Source organism: Salvia splendens, chromosome 1 (genome assembly GCF_004379255.2).
Source record: "Salvia splendens isolate huo1 chromosome 1, SspV2, whole genome shotgun sequence".
In the NCBI taxonomy this organism is placed as follows: Eukaryota; Viridiplantae; Streptophyta; class Magnoliopsida; order Lamiales; family Lamiaceae; genus Salvia; species Salvia splendens.
In genome coordinates, this window is record NC_056032.1 from 28918500 (window position 1) to 28940176 (window position 21677).

A 21677-nucleotide genomic window follows, 5' to 3' on the forward strand; every position below is an offset into this window, starting at 1 on the left:
GTAGATCTAACTCAAGAGGGGGATTTGAATCTAATGGGGGTTCCAGTTCTAGGTCTAATTCTAAAAGGAGGAATATCAGGTCTAGGTCAAACAGTAGGGACCCTAAATCCTTTAGGAAATGCTATAACTGTGGAGAAACTGGGCACTACAAGAAGGAGTGTACTAAGCCAAAGAAAAATAGGCATCCTAACCATAATAATCATATAAACCACAATTCCAACCCCCAGATTGAAAATGTTGCAAATATGGTCAAATATGAGGCTGACAATGAATCTGTTTTTATGGTGCATGATTTGCTGAATATAAATGCCTCTCCTATGTGTCCTTTTACTTCAAATGACTAGTTATGTGATTCTGGATGTACTTATCATGTGAGTCCCTTCAAAGAAGTGTTTACTGAGATAAAGCCTGTGTCAAATACTTATGTGTCAATGGCTGATGACAAGAAGTGTGAAATTCTTGGGATTGACACTGTGTGTTTGAAATTTGATAATGACTATGTGCTAAACTTGAAGGATGTGAGATATGTTCCAGATCTATGCTATAATTTGATGTCCTGCACTGCTCTTGAAAACTCTGGAATGAGTGGTAAGTGGGGGGAAGGCTGTATGAAAATTTGTAAGGGGTCTATGTGCCTGTTTAAGGCTAAAAGAAAGTGTGGCTTGTATGTCTGTACTGCTGTTCCTCTTACTTGTGAAAAAGCTTGTGTCAATGTTGTAAAAACTAATGTTGTGGCATAATAGACTAGGTCATATGAGTGAAAAGGGGATGAACATTCTGAAAAAGCATGCCATACTGTCTGATTCTGATGTCCATGGTGAATTACCTTTCTGTGACACATATGTGCTTGGCAAACAACATAAAGTGACTTTTCCAACTCCTGTTCCTGCTAATGTGAGTAGAAATGTGTTGCAATATCTGCATATGGATATTTGAGGACCTGCTTCTGTGTCTTCTCACTCTGGTTCAGTCTATTTTCTTTCTGTTATTGATGACTTTTCAAGAAAAGTGTGGTGTTTTCTGATGAAACATAAGTATGATGTGTTTGGAAAATTTACTACCTGGAAAACCTTGATTGAAAACCAGACTAGAAAGAGGATTAAAGGAATCAGAACTGACAATGGTCTTGAATTTTGTAATAAACAAATGGATGACCTGTGTGCTGGTTTTGGAATTAAGAGGCATAAAGCTGTACCCTATACTCCTCAACAAAATGGAGTAGCTGAGAGAATGAATAGGACTTTACTTGAAAAGGTTAGATGCATGCTTTCAAAGTCTGGTTTGTCAAAGAAATTTTGGGGTGAAGCTATGTTAATTGCTACATATCTGGTAAATAGGTCTCCCTCTGTTCCTTTATTGGGGCAGTGCCCTGAATATGTGTTTGCACAAAAACCCTTGAATCTTTCTCACCTAAGAGTGTTTGGATGTTCTGCTTTTGTGCATACTAAGACTGACAAACTTGAACCTAGGTCTAGAAAGGGTGTTTTCTTGGGATATCCCGAGGGTGTCAAAGGATATAGGGTCTGGCTAAGAGATGAGCCTGGTTTTAAGGTCATTATCAGCAGGGATGCGGTGTTCAATGAGCATGAATTTCCCTATCTGAGATTGGCTGATAATTCAGCTCTAGAGAGTGTGGACAGTGACCCTCCTAGTGAGGTGGAGTTCACAGAAATACCCACTGAAGTGGAGCATCCAGTGGATGCTTCAAGTGAGGTGGAACAACCTTTTTGGAACTCAGTGCCAGCCTATACTCCTAGTGACACACCCTATGAGGGCAACTTACATGATGATAATGTGAACAATGTGCCTTTACTGATGACAATGTGCATGCTAGTCCCATAAGAGTAAATGCTCCCTTACCTGCTCAGAATGTGTTAAACAGTCCTTCTGGAGTTCAGAATGCTATTGATGCACCAAATTTAAATGACTATGTGCTTTCCAGAGATAGGCTTAGAAGGCTGAATGTGCAAAAACCTGCTAGATATGTAGGGCTTGTTGCTTTGATTAACTTGGCTTTTAATGTGCATGAATCTGATGGGGATGAGCCTCAAACCTACAAGTAGGCTAAAAAGTCTAAGTTCTGGGATAAATGGTATAATGCTATGGTGGAAGAAATGAACTCTCTGAAAATAAATCTTACATGGATCCTTGTGCCCCTGCCTCTGGGTGCTTCTGTGGTTGACTGTAGGTGGTTGTATAAACTGAAGAATGAGGTGGAGGGGCTGAGGTATAAGGCCAGATTAGTGGCCAAAGTTTTACTCAACAAGAGGGGGTAGATTACACTGAAATATTTGCTCATGTGGTTAAATTCACTACTGTGAGGTTGATGCTTACTTTGTGTGCTCATTTTGACTGGGAGTTAAAGCAAATGGATGTTAAAACTGCCTTCTTGCATGGTGATCTTGATAAACCTATATATATGAGACAGCCAGAAGGTTTTGTAGATCCAAAGTTTCCTAATCATGTTTGCTTGTTGAAAAAGACTTTATATGGTCTAAAACAGTCTCCTAGGCAGTGGAACATTAAGTTTAATACTTGTATGCATAAATTGGGCTTTGTTAGAAGTACTTTTGATGCTTGCTTGTATGTGAAGAATCTGAGTTCTGTTCCTGTTTTCCTGCTCTTGTATGTTGATGACATGGTGATTATGGGTCCTTGTTTGAAAACCATAAGTGCTGTGCAAGCTGCTTTGAGTGAGAATTTTGATATGAAAGACTTAGGGGATTCTCAGAAAATATTAGGAATCAATATTTTCAGGAATAGAAAAGAACATGCTCTTGTTTTGCATCAGGAACCCTATGTGCACAAAATTCTGAAAAATTTTAATATGCATGAAGCTAAACCTGTTTCAGTACCCCTTGCTGGTCATTTTGTGTTAAGTAAAGACCTTTGTCCTCAAACTGAACATGACATCAATGCTATGAATAAAGTTCTCTATACTAATGCTATTGGATCTGTGATGTACTTGATGGTTAGTGCCAGACCTGATATTGCATATGATGTGTCTTGCTTGAGTAGATATATGTCCAATCCTGGTCCTGTGCATTGGGAAGCTTTGAAATGGTTATTGAAATACCTTAAGCATACTGCTAAGTATGGTCTGTGCTATTCTAGGTGTGAAGAAGGTGTTAAACTTGCTGGTTATGTTGATTCTAACTATGCTAATGACAGAGATAAGAGGAATTCCACCACTTCCTATGTTTTCACTGTGTGCAGATCTTGCATTAGTTAGAAGTCACAACTGCAGCACATAGTGGCTCTGTCCACTACTGAGTCAGAATACATTGCCAATACAGAAGCCATGAAAGAGGCAGTGTGGTTGAAGGGAGTGCTTTCTGAACTGAACTTTGTGAAAACTCCTCATGTTGTGTTTTCTGATTCTCAATCTGCTATACAACTGTGTAAAAATCTTGTTTTCCATGATAGAACTAAGCACATTGATGTAAGGTTTCATTACATTAGGGATATTGTAGAAAAGGGTGAAGTGTTTCTTCAAAAGGTTCATACTGATAAAAACCCTGCTGATATGGGGACAAAAAGCTTACCTGTTGAGAAACTTCTCTTCTGCATAAAGTTCTTACACTTTGATCTAGGATATGTTGCATGTCCCGGGGAAAAAGTCCTCAGGTACCTTATCTACTGTGGTAAGGGTGATAGGTGACTTGAGGCAACAAGTCCTCTTAGACTAATGGGTTTTCAACCCTCTGGTGTCTAGAGGCAACTTGGTGGTTCCCAAAATGCCAGTGAACTTTGTTCTTTGGGGCTGAGGGGGCTACCATGTAGGATGTGATGAATTTACACATTAGCCGTTTGGTGCAAGCTGGTTTCCCAGAATGAAGTCCAAGGTGGAGCATGTTGAATATTGGTAGACTCTCATTTGGGCTGGTTTTATATTTTGCCCATGTGTTACTGATTTGGGCTTGGCCCAATACATATGCCTTCCACTCCAGATGCAGCCACGTGTACTCTCTCTAGGATCATGACTCTCAGCCGTTGGATGGTAGAGTGCGCTTGTTATGTGTGTGAGTCTTCTGATTCTCAATCTTATTCTACACTCTTCACTCTCTCTCTCTCTCCGGATATTTTTCTCTCTCTCAGAGTTCTTCACTCCTCTTCTTCCTCCCTTCTTCTCCGACATTTCTCTGGCGATTCTGTGTGGTCTTGCACGGTTAAAAGTGCTTCAGATCTTGCTACAGTAATAAAGGAGGTAACCACTTCGGTTGCTGGTGTTGGGTGAGAACTAGGGTTTTCTGTTTGGAGTGTTTCTGTGCGAGGTTGTTCTCGAACGGTGTAGATCTGGGGTGTAGGAGTCAGTTAGGCTTGGAATCTGGAGTGTGAGGTTAATCACCGGTAGATTCAGCTGTGCTCCTTTGGATCTGTGTTATGGAGAATAGGCTTGTATCATCGGCGGGTGGCTGAGCCGTTGATAGTTGTCTTCTTTGTGTTTCTTTCGGTATTCCTTAATTGTTTGCACTGGATCCGAGTGGATCTGTTATCTTGTGTTTCTAACGAGGGTTTTGAGTGTGCAGGGTTATTGAAGCTTATCTTGAAGTGGTTAAGCTCGAAGACTTAGTCTGTAATAGCTATTGTGTATCTTGACTGTAATAGCTAGACTCGTTGTGTATATCAGTCGCTTGGTTGATGGTTTGACTGAGCCATCTTGTAACAAGACCAAAGAGGTCTCGGTAAATAGTGAATCTGGAATTCGTCTGATCCCTACAGGATCGTTGTACGATTCCATTGAGCTGAGTGAAGTGTTGGATGAGATGGTGCAATCGATATGGAGGGAAATTTTCTTCCTTGGCAGTAGTGTATTTGTACAGGTAGGGAAAAAAAACTTGAGAGAGAGAGAATGAAGAAAGGGGGAAAATGATTAAAAAATATATAAATAGAAATTAAATATTTTATCGAAGAATAGAGAATAAATAAACTAAAATAACTTTTATAATTTTCGCTAAAAAAATTCCAAATAAAGAAAAAGTGGTTTAATAGATATTAAATCAAAGTTAAATGACCTTTCAAATATTATAATATGCTACATATATGTGACAAGACTTTATGTGAGCACCTCTCTCGTTTGATGCATGTTTAATATTGTTCGTTTCGATTTATATATTTAGTTTGATTCTAATACATTAAAAAATATTATTGAAATTTTTAATTTCATAAATTCAAAGCTCGATTTACTCATTTTCTCTATAATTTCAAAAAATTATAATAAAATAACAAATCAAGCTTTGATTTTTATGAATGTTGTGAAATTAAAAATTTCAATAATATTTTTTAATGTATTAGAATCACACTAAATATATAAATCGAAACGAATAACACTAAATGCGGGTCAAACGAGAGTGGTGCTCATATAAGAAGCCTACTTAACATATTTACGTATCAATCCTCATAAAATAGATATATCAAATGCACCCTCTTTACTACTATAGATTAGTAAAATATTATGATCAATTTAATACAATAAAAATTAATATTAAATACCAAAAGTATCCATTATCCAAAACATACTTCAGGAAATAAAATTTACTCATGTTTTTAATGAGCAAGTTTTTTGTTTTTATAGAACGCTGTAAAATTAGTGTTTCAGATGAAGAATAAAAATGTGTAGAAGGAGAGGCGATCCTAGAAAGGTATCCATATCTTCTATCCTAAATTTGAATTTGCCATTGTGTTGCTATTAGATATAGGAGTACTATTGTATCCCCTGAACTGATTAGGGCTTGGTCGTCAATTTGATGAATGAATTTTCCATTTATTAGATCATTGATTTGATGGAAACAAGTGATGTATATTGAATTAGCGTATTCTCTCTCAGCTGCGCATTGCAAAATGCAACTTGATTAATTATCTTGGTGATTTCAATTTGTTTTTTCTTCCTTTTCTTAGTTGACTTGCTGCTACAATTAGGCTGAAATTAAATTGAACTGAATTCGAAAAGCAAGCAGCATAAGGATCTGTTAGCTTCTTTGCACTCAATTTGTTACAAAACTATAAAGTCACCTACGCTTTCTTCGGTTGACATTGTAGATTCATGGGATTCTGCTTCCAAGCTACCTGAACAACCATGTATTCTAAAAATTGTTTGATACGAGCAATGAAAGATGCATGCTAGAATTTGATGTCTATTGCATCACTGGACACTTAGCTTTTACTTTGGGACGCTTTAAGAAGTTTTAGCATTGAAGTCGTCGTCTAGTATGTTACTCCCCCGTCCCATTAGAAATGAAATATTTGCTTTTCGGCACTCGATTTTATATAGTGTTGTTTTGTGAGTTAATGAGGAGAGAATAAAGTAGGTAGACGAAAAAGTAGAGATGATGTTGTTTCCATAAAACGTTTCATTTTTAATGAGACAGGGGGAGTAGTTGTTAAAAGCTCTCCATGATTTCCACTTAGAGTTATACTCCCTCCATCCCATAAGAGTATGCACTTGTGGTTGGACACGAGTTTTAATGCACTATTGGTAAAGTAAGAGAGAGATAGAAAGAAGAAGTAAATGATGTATTGTTAGTAGAGAATGAGTCCGTCCCACCTCATTAGAGAGAAAAAGTTTCTAAAATTAGAAAGTGCATACTCTTGTGGGACGGATGGAGTAGTTTTTTGTTACAAAATAAATCCAATGTAATTTGTTTGCGACAGCAAAGAACCAGACTGCGAAGATAATAGATGGAATTGCAATTGCTGATGGGATAAGGTCCAGAATAGCTTATGACGTACAAAGAATGAAGGAATCGATTGGACGGATTGATAAGGCCTATTTCATGCATTGGTTTAGAGGGTAAAATGTAGGCTACTTGATCAGTTTTACGCGGAAAGCGAGTGTTAATTGTGCAGGAATATCGCTTGACCAATGGCAACAAGGCCAAACTGATCATGCTGGCGCAGAAGGCAGAAAAGGCTAAAAAGAGTGTGAGTTGATCAAGTTGACGGTCAAGCAGTTAGCCGGGGGACCACTGCGAAACAGAAAGAAGGCACGTATATCCGATGCGCTGGCAAGCGATCCTCAATCGGTTATCAAGGACCACTACATTCTAGAAGGAGGACACGTATCGACGGATGAGACGCGCAATTCCAGCAAGGATGAAGATTCGCTGCCAAATTTGTTATCACAGCTGGAGGTTGTTACGAAGAGCCTATAAATAGAGGGCGCATCGCCATAGCTGAGAGCTTTTTTTATCATCTTCTTTCTTCTCCCGTTTATTTTTCTTTTCTTTTATCAGTAGTTTTAGTTTCGTTTTCCAGTAGAGAGTTAGAATGGTTAGCTAGAGAGTGGAAGGGAGCACGACAGAGAGATCCAGATCCGTTCGCCGCCGTTTCAGTTTCCGACCGAGGATCTCTCGGATCTATCACTTTTTTTCATTTCAGTTCTAGTTACTTAGTTAAATTTCGTGTTTGTTAAGTAGTTGAAAGCAATCGTTCTTGTTTTGTATTCCGCATTTTCCAAGATCTGTTTTGAGTTCTGTTTTAAATCAAAGTTGTTTGTTTTCGGAAATCTTGTTGATTGTTTGAGCTTAGTTTAGTCTTAAATACCCAGATCCAAAGTTTGAGCTTGCATAATGTTGAATGGAAAAGTGTTTCGTAGATTCGTAGCATGTTAAAGTAGCTAAGTCATTTATTTTCCATCTGTCGCTTACTTGATCAGCTTACGATTTTCAGCATGGTATGTTCCTTGATCAAGTAGATAGTTACATTCTGCCTAGTTTAATCCAGTAGTTTAAAACACCCAACTTAAAGCGTGGCCGCAGCCAAACCCTGTTCACTAAACACACACTCAACGCACCAGTTTTTCTGTGGGATCGACCCCGTATTTGTTGCTTTACCGTTAAAAGTAGGTTGCATGTTAGGGAGTTATAAATATTTTTTGTGAGAGAGAGAAGCCCCTTGATCAAGTCGCAACGACATTGCAAACTGATCCACCCGGTTGGTTATTTTTCCATATAACTTGATCCGCGAAATTCCCATCTTCCACCAAATGGCGCCATTGTCGGGGAAGCATGGTGTTATTACATGGATGTGTTTAATGCATAGGTGTAAATAGTTTTTAATTAGTTTTTCCTTCTTTTCATGAGAAGGTACCACCGCAGAGGACACTGGAATCATCCTCTCATTTACAGAAATACAAACACTCAGTGGCGAGTCCAGGAGGCCGGTGTAGTAACCACTCGCTACAGAGCCACGTTAGCAGCAGTCGCATCGTCACCTACTGCTAAGCAACTGACCAGTGAGGAGGAAGGAGAGTTGTCCACGCCGGTTAAACAAGAAATACCATTACTCGAAGAAGCAGAAGCAAAGATGGTCGTCGTAAACAACGATTGGGGAATTGGCTCCCTACACGCTCATGACGAGAAGGAGCCCACTCATGCCATCACAGTTAACCCAGGAATACGGGCAATCGTAATCAAATCGGGGGTGCTCGCGATGTTGTCAAATTTCTATGGACTTCCGAAGGAATGTCCTTATGCCTTTTTGGAGGAATTTTGCAGATATTGTGACATTCAACCAGTACCAGCTGGATCCACGTCAGAAGATTACAGGGGGGTGATGCAAGAATCTGGTTGAGAAGGCTGCCAGAAAGCTCGATTAGAACCTGGGCCGAATTCCGCATGATCTTCCTGGACCGCTTCTTTCCAACATCAAAGACAAGTGCCTTGAAGAGAGAAATTACAGAGGCGAGGCAGGACTACGATGAGCCTCTCGGGCAATATTGGGGCATATTCCAGGGACTGCTGCAAGCGTGTCCTAATCACAAAATGGGAGAGCGGGAGGTCTATTCAACCTTTTATGGTGGGTTGACTGTGGACAGCAAAAACGACCTCAATCTAGCTGCCCAAGGGGATTTCTCTAAAACCCCATTCAGTCAAGCAAAGAATATTCTGGAGAAATTGATCGAAGCAAAAAGATCCTATGAGACCTCCCGAGGCCAGTACAGAAGAGGAGAGGTGCACGCAGTAGAAGCACGAAGCAACTAGAAGTTGGAGGCTCGATTTGAGCAAATGGAGAAAACGCTGCTAGAAGCCGTGGAGAAGGCCAGAGCACCTCCACCTCCAGCCCCTAAGGAGAAGACGTATGTGCCACCACCTCCGGAGGAGCATCATTATTACTACTGCGAGTTTCCTCCTGAGCCAGAAGCTCCGAATCAAGTAAACGCTGTCGGCCATTGGAGCCCGGATGGCCACTGGATCCAGGAAAAACAAATGGATGCTCCATGGAGAGATCATTCAAATTTCAGGTGGAATGATCAGAGCCAAAGACAACCGCCTCAACCGTCTATTCAGCAGACACAACCCTCCGAAGGGCAGCCCAATTGGCCTGCTCGAATTCAAGAAAGACCAAACACCAGAGGAAACAGAGGGCAAGGTGGTCAAGGTAACTAGTCAGGCGGACCCCAGGGTAACTGGTCCAGTGGAGGTCAGCCCAACTGGACAGACAGACAACAGGAAGGGAATTGGGGATACAGACATCAAGGCCCCCAGTCAAGCAACTCCGGGAGACAACCGAACAATCAGGTGGTGAGCTACATTTCGCCGCATCAAAGAGGGAACCAACAGCACCAAGGGAACCAACCATACCGTCAGTCCCAGTATCATCTGATCATTATGGGCCGTTAGACTACCCTCAGCCCAACCACGGTGGAGGATCTTCAAATCAGAGATACAACAGGCACCCGAATGAAGGTCCGGGAGAGATGAAATGCCGCAGGTCCCCGTGATAGTCTGCGAGATCTTCGACGTTTGGGGGATGGATTTCATGGGACCATTCCCATCATCTGAGGGGAATCTATATATCTTGGTGGCGGTAGACTATGTGTCCAAGTGGATCGAGGCCAAGGCAACCAAGACCTGTGAGTCCAAGGAGGTAGCCAAATTTTTGAAGTCAAATATCTTTACCCGGTACGGGGTACCGTGGGCCATCATCTCTGATCAAGGCACTCATTTCGTCAACCGGACCATCGAAGCTCTGATGAGAAAATATGGCGTCCACCACCGACTGTCTACACCCTACCATCCCCAGTTGAATGGCCAAGCTGAAGTGTCTAACCGGGAGATCAAGGCGATCTTAGAAAAGACAGTGAACCCAACGAGGAAGGACTGGAGCCACCGACTGGAGGACGCGCTCTGGGCATACAGGACCGCCTTCAAAACTCCGATCGGAATGTCCCCTTACCAACTGGTATTTGGGAAAATGTGTCATCTACCGGTGTGGGTTGAGCATCAAGCCTTCTGGGCTATTAAGGAGATGAACTTGAACGCAGATGCCTGCACTGAAGAGAGGAAATTACAGCTACAGGAGCTTGAAGAGCTTCCGCAATGATATCGGTGAAATCTATTTTTGAATTTTTAGAGAGGGTTTGAGTGAGAGATGAAGATGTAAATGAGTTTGTATGAAAAATATGAATGAGAGATAATTTGATGTCAAAAATGGATGATGAATGTGTGTATTTGTAGATGATTTTGGGATTAAAAAAATTCAAAAAAAATAAAAAAAATCAAAAAAGGTAATAAAATGGCTATATTTTTTGGAATCCGAAAATATTTTTTTTATTTTTGGTATAATTTTTGATTTTTTTAAAAAAAATAGAAAATCCAACGGTTAATCCGTTGGCGAATAGAAACGCGCCACGTCGCCTGCTCAGCGGCACGGACGTGCTCAATGTATCGAGCAGCGCCGTGCCAGCGGCGGATAGGGTGTTGCCGCGCCAGCGGCACGGACGCCGTCCATCCGAGAGAAAACCGATGTGGGTGCTTTAAGTTCATATTAGTGTCTCTATATATCTAATTGACTTAACTAGGTGTCATTTGAAAGATGACTTCTTTCCTAGAGTATGTCTAGGTATTTTGTTTTGTTTGTTAGGTGGATAGTGGTTAGATGAATAAATATAGTACTTCCTCCATCCCATAATAGATGACACACTTGAGGAATGACATGAGATTTTAGGGGATGTTATTTTGTCTGTTAGGTGGAAAGAGAAATAGTATATTTATATTAATGTGAGAGAGAACTTTTTCCAAAAAGGGAAATGTGACATCTCTTGTGGAACAAATTAAAAAGGAAAGTGTGTCATTTATGATGGGACGGGGGAGTACTATCTTCGTTTTTTTAAAAGTAGCAATTGTTTTCAATCTGATCCATCACTTAAAACTATGCAATGTGTATCGTATGAAACTTTTGAACTAACATATTAACCTTACACATAATTTTATTTACCAACTTATATGATTATAATTAATAGTTTAATATTTTGTAAATTCCACTAACACTAATAAATAAATACTAGGAGCAGTGCCGCTAATAATGTAGAATCCAAAATCAAATAACACTATTTTTCTTATTTTTTCTCTTTCTCTTATATACTCTATCAATTGTGTATTAAAACTTATTTATGTTATTTCAAAAGTTTATTTTTAAAAGATGGATGTGAGTAAGAGATAAGTGTATGTGAGTTTTAATGCCTAAATTTATAGAGTACTATTTATTTCTAATTATACGTACTATTTATTTCTAAATTTGTGGAGTACTATTTATTTGGCTATATGGAGTGGATAATAGTACTAGTATTTTTATTTTTAAAAGTTCATCTTGATTATGATAGACCAAATAATAGGCCATCAGATAATAAAATACTCCCTCTGTTCCATTTTAGTTGGAGTATTTTTTTTTGACACAGTGGTCAAGAAATAAGTGTTAATATCAATTGGAGAAAGTAGTGTAAAGAATAAAGTTTTATCCAAAAAAATTATTTAACTATTTTAGGATGACAACAAAGAAATATGATTCAACTACCATGAAACGAAGAAAGTAATATTGTTTGGTTGGGGAGGACTGTTATTTGAAAATAGAGGGAACTTTTTTTTTTGTCCGTGAACTAAGCTAATGTATTAATTTTGGTCCATAACATTTGAAAATATATTCTGAGGTTCATTAACTTCGACGTAATATCGCTTGTGCTATGTTTTCATCGTTTCAAACTTTTTTGGATGAAAATACCCCAGCCATGAAGGGCATTTCAGTCTATTAGCTCTCTCTTCTTATCAAAATATTTGATTTGTATCTCTCATTCTTCTTTTTTTTTCTCTTCTTTTCCATTTTTCATCCTCTCCTCTTCTCCATTTTCTTCTTCTCTCTTTGTCTGAAGTAATAATATAAATAAAATTGAATGAATGTACAAATCAATGCAAGGATTAGTCATTGGGCCAACTAGTGGATAGTAGATATCCTTGGTAATTATAAAAAAAATGAATGAATGTTTAACTAATTTAAAACAACCTTCTAAGATGCTTGAAATACCATTCATGCGCTTAAGAGTATTTTCATCCAAAAAAAAGTTTAAAATAGTAAAAAAATAGCTCAAATAATATTATATTGAGGTTGATACACTCCAAAAGATATTTTTAAATATTATATATTAAAATTAATACATTGACAAAGTTCACTATATATCTAGAAAATACTAGTAGTAGGTTTTATGAAGAGTAAAGGCCAAATGTGGTCCTAAACATACGGCGATTTTACGATTTTGGTCATGAACATTACGTTTTGAATTATTCGGTTCCACACATTTAAAAACAGGTTGAATTTAGTCCTTTTCGGACGGCTCCGTTTAAAATTAACGGTCAACAACCATCTAAGCTATTTTTACTGGATTATGATTAGATTAAAATATTTAATTTTTTTTCTTATTTTTTCTTAGGGATTGGGATAGCGGCACAAATCCTCCGGCGACGGCAATTCTTCATTCCATTTCGAAAACCAATTTGAATCATCTTCCCTCATCCTCTCTCTATCTACAAAATCCCTTCCCTTTTATGTTAAAAATTTCTTCTCATAAAAGAGGATTCTTAGATAGAAAAAGGGCAGATTTAAATCTGGGATTGGGGAAATCTATGGAGTTCAAGAGAGAGAGATACAAGGGGAGGGGGCGCTATCGCTGAGGAGGGTGGCGATTATCGCCGCCGTGCTGGAGTTCTAGGAGGTGCTGTTGAGGTGGATGCACTTGACCAACACGATATAGAAGGGGTTCCGAGAAGGAGACTCTGCTTTTTGCAGGCGTTATTTCTTCTTTGAGATGGGATTCGGAGTCAGTCTTGTACCGGATGGCCTAGATGAAACCCAAAGGAGAAGAGCAAGGAGCAGAGGGAGGGGAATCAGGAGGGGCGACAGAGGTGGGGGCATGCGGCGGCAGAGGAGAAGGGGATGAGGAGGGCGGTGGAGTGGAAGAGGAAGAAGAAGAAGAAGAAGATGCAGTAGAGGTGGGAGATCTCCTTGCGGGTGGCGTCGATTTGGGTCTCCTTGAGGGAGAGGCGATTGAGGATGAGCTCCTCCTCTTTGAGCCACTGCTTGAAGAGGAGTTTGTGAGTTGGGTTATCGGCGATCTGGTGGAGGGATCCACTGTGTTTGCTTCAAGCCTTCAATTAGAGAAGATGATTTTGTGTTGAGAGAGAATTTGTACTTCAAACATAAGAAAAAAATTTAATTAATCTTGCCCCTAATTTAGGCAAAATAGCTTAAACAACCGTTGACCGTCAATTTAAACAGAGCTGTCCGAAAAGGACTAAATTCAGCTCGCTTTTAAATGTGTGGGATCGAATAATTCAAAACGTAATGTTCATGACCAAAATCATAAAAATGTCATATATTTAGGACCACATTTGGCTCTTAGTCTTTATGAATCAAATATAACAATTGGGATCGGCGGTAATAATAGTAAAGAGAAATTTCGGAATATGGGTTTAAATTCGCTGACCTTTCGAGATAAGGGATTCTATTCGCTTACCTTTCAAAATATGGGTCCGAGACATGCGAATTTTTCGGAATAAGGGTTTTACACCTTTTTATATTTATTCTCTTCATTTTTCTTATTATTTCCCTTCCAATAATTATAGATTTACTAAACTATCCTTTAACCCATCTCTCAAAAATTTCATTTTACCTCCCTCTAAACGATTTGCGCTGTACTCTTTAAAGTCAATCTTCTCTCAAATTCTCACGTTCACTCCGCCTCCGCTGATACAAAAATAAGGAATGAATGATTCTTAAAATGTCCATAACAATATATATAAAAGTTAAGAATTGCAGAAAAAATGAACTAATTTCATCCTATTAATTCTATTAATCATGCGCTTCAAATTTGATATTAAACCTCTGAATTTCTCCTACTTCTCATTGGAAAATTGCAGATCATTCTTCCTAATTGGTTTTGCTGCCTCTGTTTTATTAGAATTACACAAACAAATCAATTACAAGAACTAATAAGATTACACGAACAAATCAAATACATCAAAATTAGAAAACGAAAAAAAGACGTCAAATACAAAACCGCATAATTTGAGAGAGAAGATTGACTTTTAAGAGTGGAGCGCAAATCGTTTGGAGGGAGGTAAAATGAAATTTTTGAGAGATGGTTAAAGGATAGTTTAGTAAATCTATAATTATTGGAAGAGAAATAATGAGAAAAATGAAGAGAATAAATATAAAAAGGTGTAAAACCCTTATTCCGAAAAATTCGCATATCTCGGACCCATATTTCGAAAGGTAAGCGAATTGAATCCCTTATCTCGAAAGGTCAGCGAATTTAAACCCATATTCCGAAATTTCTGTAATAGTAAATTAATGAAGTATATAAAAAGGGGTAATTAAATGTGGAAAAAATGAAATAATGATTGGACGATAAAATGGAAGAAAGTGAAAAATCTGGTGAATTGGATTTGGGTTCGAGGGAGAAATCTGGGATATTGGTAAAGTGAAATTGAGAATGTGGAGAGTGAGATAGACAGATCGATCGAAGAGAAAACAAGGCCGATTCCAATACGAATATGAAGGGTGGCGTTTCATCGTCTTACGCCATTCCGGTTCCGGCCAAGCGAAGATGGAGAGGTCTCGTCATTGCGGTGCTCGCCTTAGTCTTCCTTTCAATGCTCCTCCCTCTCGTCTTCCTCCTCGGCCTCCACAACGGCTTCCACTCCACTTCCGGTATTCTAGATCTCTTCTCCCTCCCCCTACTTTTGATTTGGATCTCGATTTCGATGTGCAACTCTTTTTTATTTCTCTGATTTCTCATAACTTCTGCAGGTTATGGCACTGACCACCGCAACTCTGCCCCGGTAACAACTTTTTTTTTAAATAAAATTTCTCCTTCAATAATTCATCAACTGGAACTCAATCATTTTTTGTTTTCTCATTTGATGCTATCAGACTCGCATTAAAATATTCGATCAACATAATACAACAAATCAACCCAAGGTATGTGGCGCTCTGCCCTATCTGGTTACTCATCCTGACTTTGTAATTGCATAATACAACAGATCAATCCACTTTGATGATGCATTTGCAAACTATACATGTATGTCTATGTACTGCAAGCTGTCTTATTTTCAGATGCCACAAGTTTGCACATATTTTCAAACATCAGATCATGTTGTTATTTCTCTCATCCTGCTTGAACTTCATTCCCACCTCATTTCATTTCTATATTATTTACTATTTTTCAATAGGAAGACAAATCAAATTACGTGGATGCTATTATAAAAAGATTTACTCCAACTCTTCCAAAGGTTAGCTCCTGCTATTTTTTATTGTAAAGAATACATTTAACTCTTGATGCTCCTTTTAAGATTAGGCCTTACAAACATATAATAAAGATTTTACGTTTTTTCATATATTGGAGCAATAACAAACAAAAACCTAACTAACTGAAGAACATGTAGTACTACTTAAAGTATCTAGCAGAGCGTTAAGCATGCAAAGACACTCTTTCATGTTTGTGCCTGTTAATATTTTTACAGTTCAATATGCTCTGAAATCAGCACTTTCGGTTGATGTGTTTGATTCACCTAGTTTATGCTGAGGCTTCCCAAGCTCTCTTTGTCAATGAATTTGGCTGGAGGAAAAACTACAAGAGATAAAGCAGAAAATACAGTAGTTCATGTTGTTTCTACTGGTCACTGCATAAGCTCTGAAGATGAATATAAAAGTGGTGCACAAAATTTTTTAGTTGTTCACATCAATGATATTCCAAAATCTAAATTAGTAGCCTATTCTCATTGCATATGGGAAGACCACTATGTTATAAGTCACTGCACCTGCTACTTATAAAAAGTAACCCCTATTTGATATGTATGTATGTATAAATGTATGCATACCAAATTTATCAAGTGTAAATTTTCCTAGGAATTTTAACTCTGCAGCACTATTGCAGTATATAGATGTGTGTGTTGCTATAAGTTCATCAAATTAAAGCGATCTTAGGGGAGATGTTCCAACTGGAAGCATGGTCTTATGTCGACCTAGAAAAAATGGTTTTATCATGCATCAGTTAAATTTCTGCACATTTTATTGAGCTAATGAAATGCTTTATCCCATCAAACTTTTTCAGCCAATTGACTGAATGTTACTCGCATAAAAAAATTGTTCTGTTGCAAGTGAAGCTAATAGTTATCTCTTACAAATGGTAATCCAGTGAACTCATTTGATTTATGTCTCTTTTGCAGGGTTTTGGGAATGCATCTTTAAAGGCAACTGGAAATGGCACAAATGGTACGGTTCCTGTATGTATTGTGAAGAAAGGAATATCTTCTTTTGTACCCGTGACATTATTCTCCAAAAGTTGTGTGTTCTAATTTATTTTTATCATTTTGCTTGCCTACAGGATATCCCGTGCCAATTGATTTACCAAAACCAGCCAAAAAGGTATACACACTTGATACTGGAAGAACCTAAATCTTGCATTATTGTTGCTGGATTGGTTAATATCATCTGACTGTAAGTTGTATTGCAGACAAGTGGATCTTTTGATAGAGACAAAGTCCGTGACAATACAATTGCTGTGGACGAGAGTGAAATGATTTGTCAATTGAAATTCGGGAGTTACTGCTTGTGGCGCCGAGAACAGAGGGTGGAAATGGAAGACAGTGTTGTGAAGACGATGAAAGACCTACTTTTTGTTGCTCGCGCTTACTATCCAAGTATTGCAAAACTTCCAAAGTTTGATAAATTGTCTCAGGAAATGAAGCAAAACATTCAGGATTTTGAACGTGTTCTTAGCGAAGCTACCACAGACAAAGATCTCCCCTCTCAGTATGTTGAAATGCAGCCCTTTAATATAAAGCATGCATATCTGGTCACTGTTATTGATGCACTCTGTCTAATGATTTCGCATGTTGTGGAAGTAATTCATTACCATTTTTTTTGTATACATCCTCGAAATATTACCTGTCTGTGTTGGACTGCATTTCGCTTTAAAATTAAATTGTCCTTAAAACTGAACTTGGTTGTCTATTTCGTTGGTTTCATCTTAATCTTCTCGATCTGCAAGACTGCAAGGAGATTTTGGTTTCTCACTGCAGTTTTATGTTACTTTCGATGTTTCTCTTATATATATATATATATATATATATATATATATATATATATATATATAGGGTTTTGATCCATGCAAAACCATTCTTAATACAAAAATGCAGAACCAAGCATACAAAAGTCATTTTTAGGTCATTGTAAGCTTATTTTTACGTCATTATAGTATGGATGACATGAAATGATCTTAACATGACCTCAAACCCAAAGTTTATAATATGACCTAAAATTGCTTTACAATGACCCTCCGTGTTTTTGTTTAATTATTGACCATTGGATTGTCAAATCTCATGGTCAGGATTTGGTCTGGATTTTGTATTGAGATCAAGTTTTGTATTGATCATTTTCCTATATATATATATATATATATATATATATATATATATGTCTTATATACTCTATTTCATCGGTAGGAAATATGCCAGCAAACCTGTAGACAAAGCATCCTCAGATGCTGTTCATTGCATACAAATGTGGCAGGGATATGGATTCCTTCTCTTATATGCTGAGCTACATAGTAATGACCTCTTAAATAATGTTAAGATAGTAATTGGGGTAAAGTTTGGTATGTGATATGTTCCAATAAGAGTAGTCACTAAAACAATGTCACTTTCTAGGGAACTTCCTCCATCATTTTACTTGATAGTCAATGCCTGTACCTCACTTACTATATTACGTATAGGTTTGCATATGGTTGTCATATGTCTTATTATATAGGACAGTGCAGACTATTTTTCATCATCAAGGAACACACTGAGTCATCAAGTGCTTATTCTTAAGATCGTTGCTTCTGTATTATATATTTGCAAGTAGACCCACCTGTAACCTCTGAGAGTTTACCGGTGTTGTTACCATCATGAGAAACTTATTCTTGAACATGTGACGGTTAATATTCGATGCAAACTAGTAGAGCTCTTACCAATTGAACTATTCTTATGAAAAATTAAGCTCTTTGATGCCCTTAGTTTTTGTGCTATGAATACAAATTGACTTTTCACCCTTGAAAATGGTTGACGTCTAATCAGGAATAAGCAGAAGATAAGGATGATGGAGGCTACAATTGCTAAAGCTAAGTCATGCCCTGTGGACTGTAATAATGTTGATAAAAAGTTTAGACAGCTGGTAGACTTGACAGAAGATGAAGCTAATTTCCACATGAAGCAGAGTGCCTTTCTCTATAAACTTGCAGTTCAAACAATGCCAAAGAGTCTCCATTGTTTATCGATGAGATTAACGGTCGAGTATTTCAGATCTTTTGACATTGATGACAAAATGGTCGAGAAATTTGTCAATCCAGCATTGCACCACTACGTCATCTTCTCCAAGAATGTACTTGCATCATCTGTAGCTATCAATTCAACTGTAGCACATGCACAAGTACAGCTTCCATCTTCGGTTCTCTCTCCTTTTTTGTATCTATATCCCTTTTTTTAATTCCATACTTTCTTTTGCTATTTGGATTATTGTTTCGTTACTGAAGGCGTTATAAATTTGCAGGGAAGTGAGAAACTGGTTTTCCATCTACTGACTGACAAGGAAAACTTTTTTGCTATGAAGTTATGGTTTTTCAGAAACAAGTATGCGGATGCTGCTGTTCAGGTTCTGAACATTGAGAACCTTAAGTTGTATAATTATCACAAGGCGGCACCATTTCATCTGTCATTGCCTGAAATCTTTCGAGTTTCATTTCGGAGGGTTGATAAACTATCTTCTACTCATTTTAGAACACAATACATATCAATGTTTTCGGAATCATTCTACTTCCTTCCTGAGATATTTCCATCACTAGAAAAAGTTGTGGTCTTGAGTGATGATGTTATTGTTCAGAGAGACTTGTCAGCCCTCTGGAACCTTGACATGGGGGAGAAAGTGAATGGTGCTGTGCAGTTGTGTGCAGTGAAGCTCTTTGACCTGAAATCTCATTTGCTAAGCCGTAAATTTGATGAAAATTCTTGTGCCTGGACATCTGGAGTAAATATTATTGATTTATTGACGTGGAGGGTGCAGAATCTTACTGGAAGATATCAGAGGTTGATGGATGAGGTGAGTGCCTAGATGTTTTAACTTGTTTGAATTACTTTGTTGTATTGCTTCACGTCAGAATGCCTTGTTATCTAATAAAAAGACATACTTACAATTTAGAAATATGACTAAATATATATGAAGAAAATAGTGTTAGGCCAATGCACCAACTAGAATCCATAAAAAAGTACTACTTATGATTTTCTGCTTTGCATCATAATGTCTTGTCTATAGTGAATTCCTTACTCATGACGGAAAACACAAGCAATTGGACATCTAAACTGAGGCTAGGTTTATAATTTTGACAAAGACTTGCCAAATAGGAAGTACATGAGTGAAGGGGAAAACAATAAAGCAAGAAAGTATAGAGATGGAGAATCAATGAAAAAGAAAACAAGGAGAAATTGCAAGATTAAATACCTAAGAGAATGTTTGTTATGATGTCATTAGCATGACAACCATAAAGTCATTTTATGTTATGTGTCTGTCTGTAAATATACAATGGTGTCCAAAATGTATGCCTACATGGGTTCGGAATATTAGCCTCCCCCTTTTGAAAATGTAGATACTTATATAAATATTGCTCACCTTATTTCTTATTTATTATTCTAGTAGGTGAATCAGGATAATAACTGATTTTTTAACAAGGGTGGCGTACTAAATTCTGCCCCTTCGCAATTGGTAGTTCTATCATGTCTTGAATAACACATTTTCACATGCATGCATTTCTCTTTATTGTGACCCGGGAGTATTCTAAACAATTTCCCTATTTTGATGTTGGGAGTAGCTGAAGGAAGATGAGCATTTATCTGAAACTACTGGTCTTAGTGCTGGCCTACTCACCTTTGACAGTCTAGTATATCCTCTTGAGGATAGTTGGATCTTACCTGGTCTTGGGTATAACTATGGAATTGATTTGGAAGACCTGGAAACAGCAGCAATATTACATTTTGACGGGAGCATGAAGCCGTGGCTTGATCTTGGCATCCCCAGGTACAAAAGATATTGGAGGAAGTTTCTGAACCCACAGAATCAGTTCTTGAGTGATTGTAATGTGAATCCGTAGAAGTGATATTGCTGCTTGCTTATGAAAACCAGAGGTGAAAAGACTTGAGAGTACATATAGCAAAACCAGATTTCAGTTTAATGAGGTGCTGAAAAAGCGGCATCAAATATCAAGAGCATGCTTTTTCTGATGAGTTGGGTTGCAAAAGAAGAACATTTGTTTTGAAGTTAGGTGGTTCCATTGTTGAAGGTAAGAGGAGTCTAAATTTTCTGAGTTGCTAAGTTGAACAATTAATCAAGTTACTCATGCCTATCTATTAGCGTGAGCATAGAGTTAACGTCAGAGTCGAGCTGTGGTAACTGGGAGAGAGCGATATTAAGTTGTATCTTTCACATTTCTTTGCCTGTGGAAGGATTAGCATTCATGAAACCGGGAAGCCGGCTGAAAACAAGTACACGTATTATATTTGAATTACCGTTTTGAGCAAAACATTGGTTTGCTTGCTTTTGGGTTATGTCTGCAGCATGCATCTCACTGGCCATCACATCTGTTACTAATTGTATAAAATTATCGTGTGTGTGAGTTGGCCAAGCGGTAGAGAGATTATTTATTATTATTGTTTATTAATTGGCAGAATATATTCAGTGCACCGGAACTGGATTTACATTCAGTTGGACTGGAAGGGTATTATAATTGGTGATATAACGGAGTAATTGTTATGGCACCCGCAACACAGCCCTAAGCTGGCTTGGTAAGCCACGGGCGAGCCAGCGCTGAGTGTGGCCCATCTTGCCAAGGGGGCTCGCGCATGGTGAAGGCTGGTGAGCCAGCGTGCTACGAATGTATTGTCTCTTAATTAAGAGATGGAGTAAAAAGTGTTATGGGGCCATTAATAATGAATAGAAATGACAGATAAGAAACCGTGCTGGTAGTGACCTTGAATTATGATTTGTAATTGGGGATGAACTAAAATGGGATGATTCGAAAGTAAGGAGGATTTTATAATATTGCATAGAGAGAGAGTAAGTGTTAGTACTACCAAAATGAAAATGTTGGGAAAGTGAGATAGTGACGTCGCCCCTACTTTACCAATAAAAATGAGAGAGGTTTAGGCAACAATCTGAGGTTTAAATAGATGGGCGGTTATGTAGAAGAAATATGTAAATATAGATGGGGGGGCAGAGAGAGACAGAAAGAGTTAATACACTCAGCTTCTAACTCTATCCGCCACCTGTAGTTTGACCCGGACTTGTGCAGAAAAGCGTGAACATAGAGCATAGCATAGCAT

The 21677-nt window shown here is 38.1% G+C and overlaps 1 protein-coding gene across 2 annotated transcripts; it reads left to right on the forward strand.

Annotated features, from left to right (window-relative positions):
• Positions 1–14677: 14677 nt before the first annotated feature.
• Positions 14678–20878, forward strand: LOC121746535 (probable galacturonosyltransferase 7). Of its 2 annotated transcripts, XM_042140419.1 has the most exons (10): positions 14678–14979; positions 15079–15110; positions 15202–15249; positions 15501–15560; positions 16497–16542; positions 16655–16695; positions 16784–17082; positions 18387–18738; positions 18859–19404; positions 20171–20878. In XM_042140419.1, exons 1-10 carry the CDS (start codon positions 14823–14825, stop codon positions 20447–20449), a joined length of 1860 nt encoding a protein of 619 aa, XP_041996353.1. In that variant the 5' UTR covers positions 14678–14822; the 3' UTR covers positions 20450–20878. The 2 variants fall into 2 exon arrangements, with proteins under 2 accessions (XP_041996353.1, XP_041996361.1); XM_042140427.1 differs by lacking the exon at positions 15501–15560.
• The last annotated feature ends 799 nt before the right edge of the window (positions 20879–21677 follow it).

Bases quoted from the DNA above. Each gene is read 5' to 3' on its own strand.
- LOC121746535 (XM_042140419.1), top strand. From the start codon at position 14,823: ATGAAGGGTGGCGTTTCATCGTCTTACGCCATTCCGGTTCCGGCCAAG. The intron at 15,111-15,201 runs GTAACAACTTTT...TGATGCTATCAG, and splicing joins ACCACCGCAACTCTGCCCCG to ACTCGCATTAAAATATTCGA. The intron at 15,561-16,496 runs GTTAGCTCCTGC...TCTCTTTTGCAG, and splicing joins TTACTCCAACTCTTCCAAAG to GGTTTTGGGAATGCATCTTT.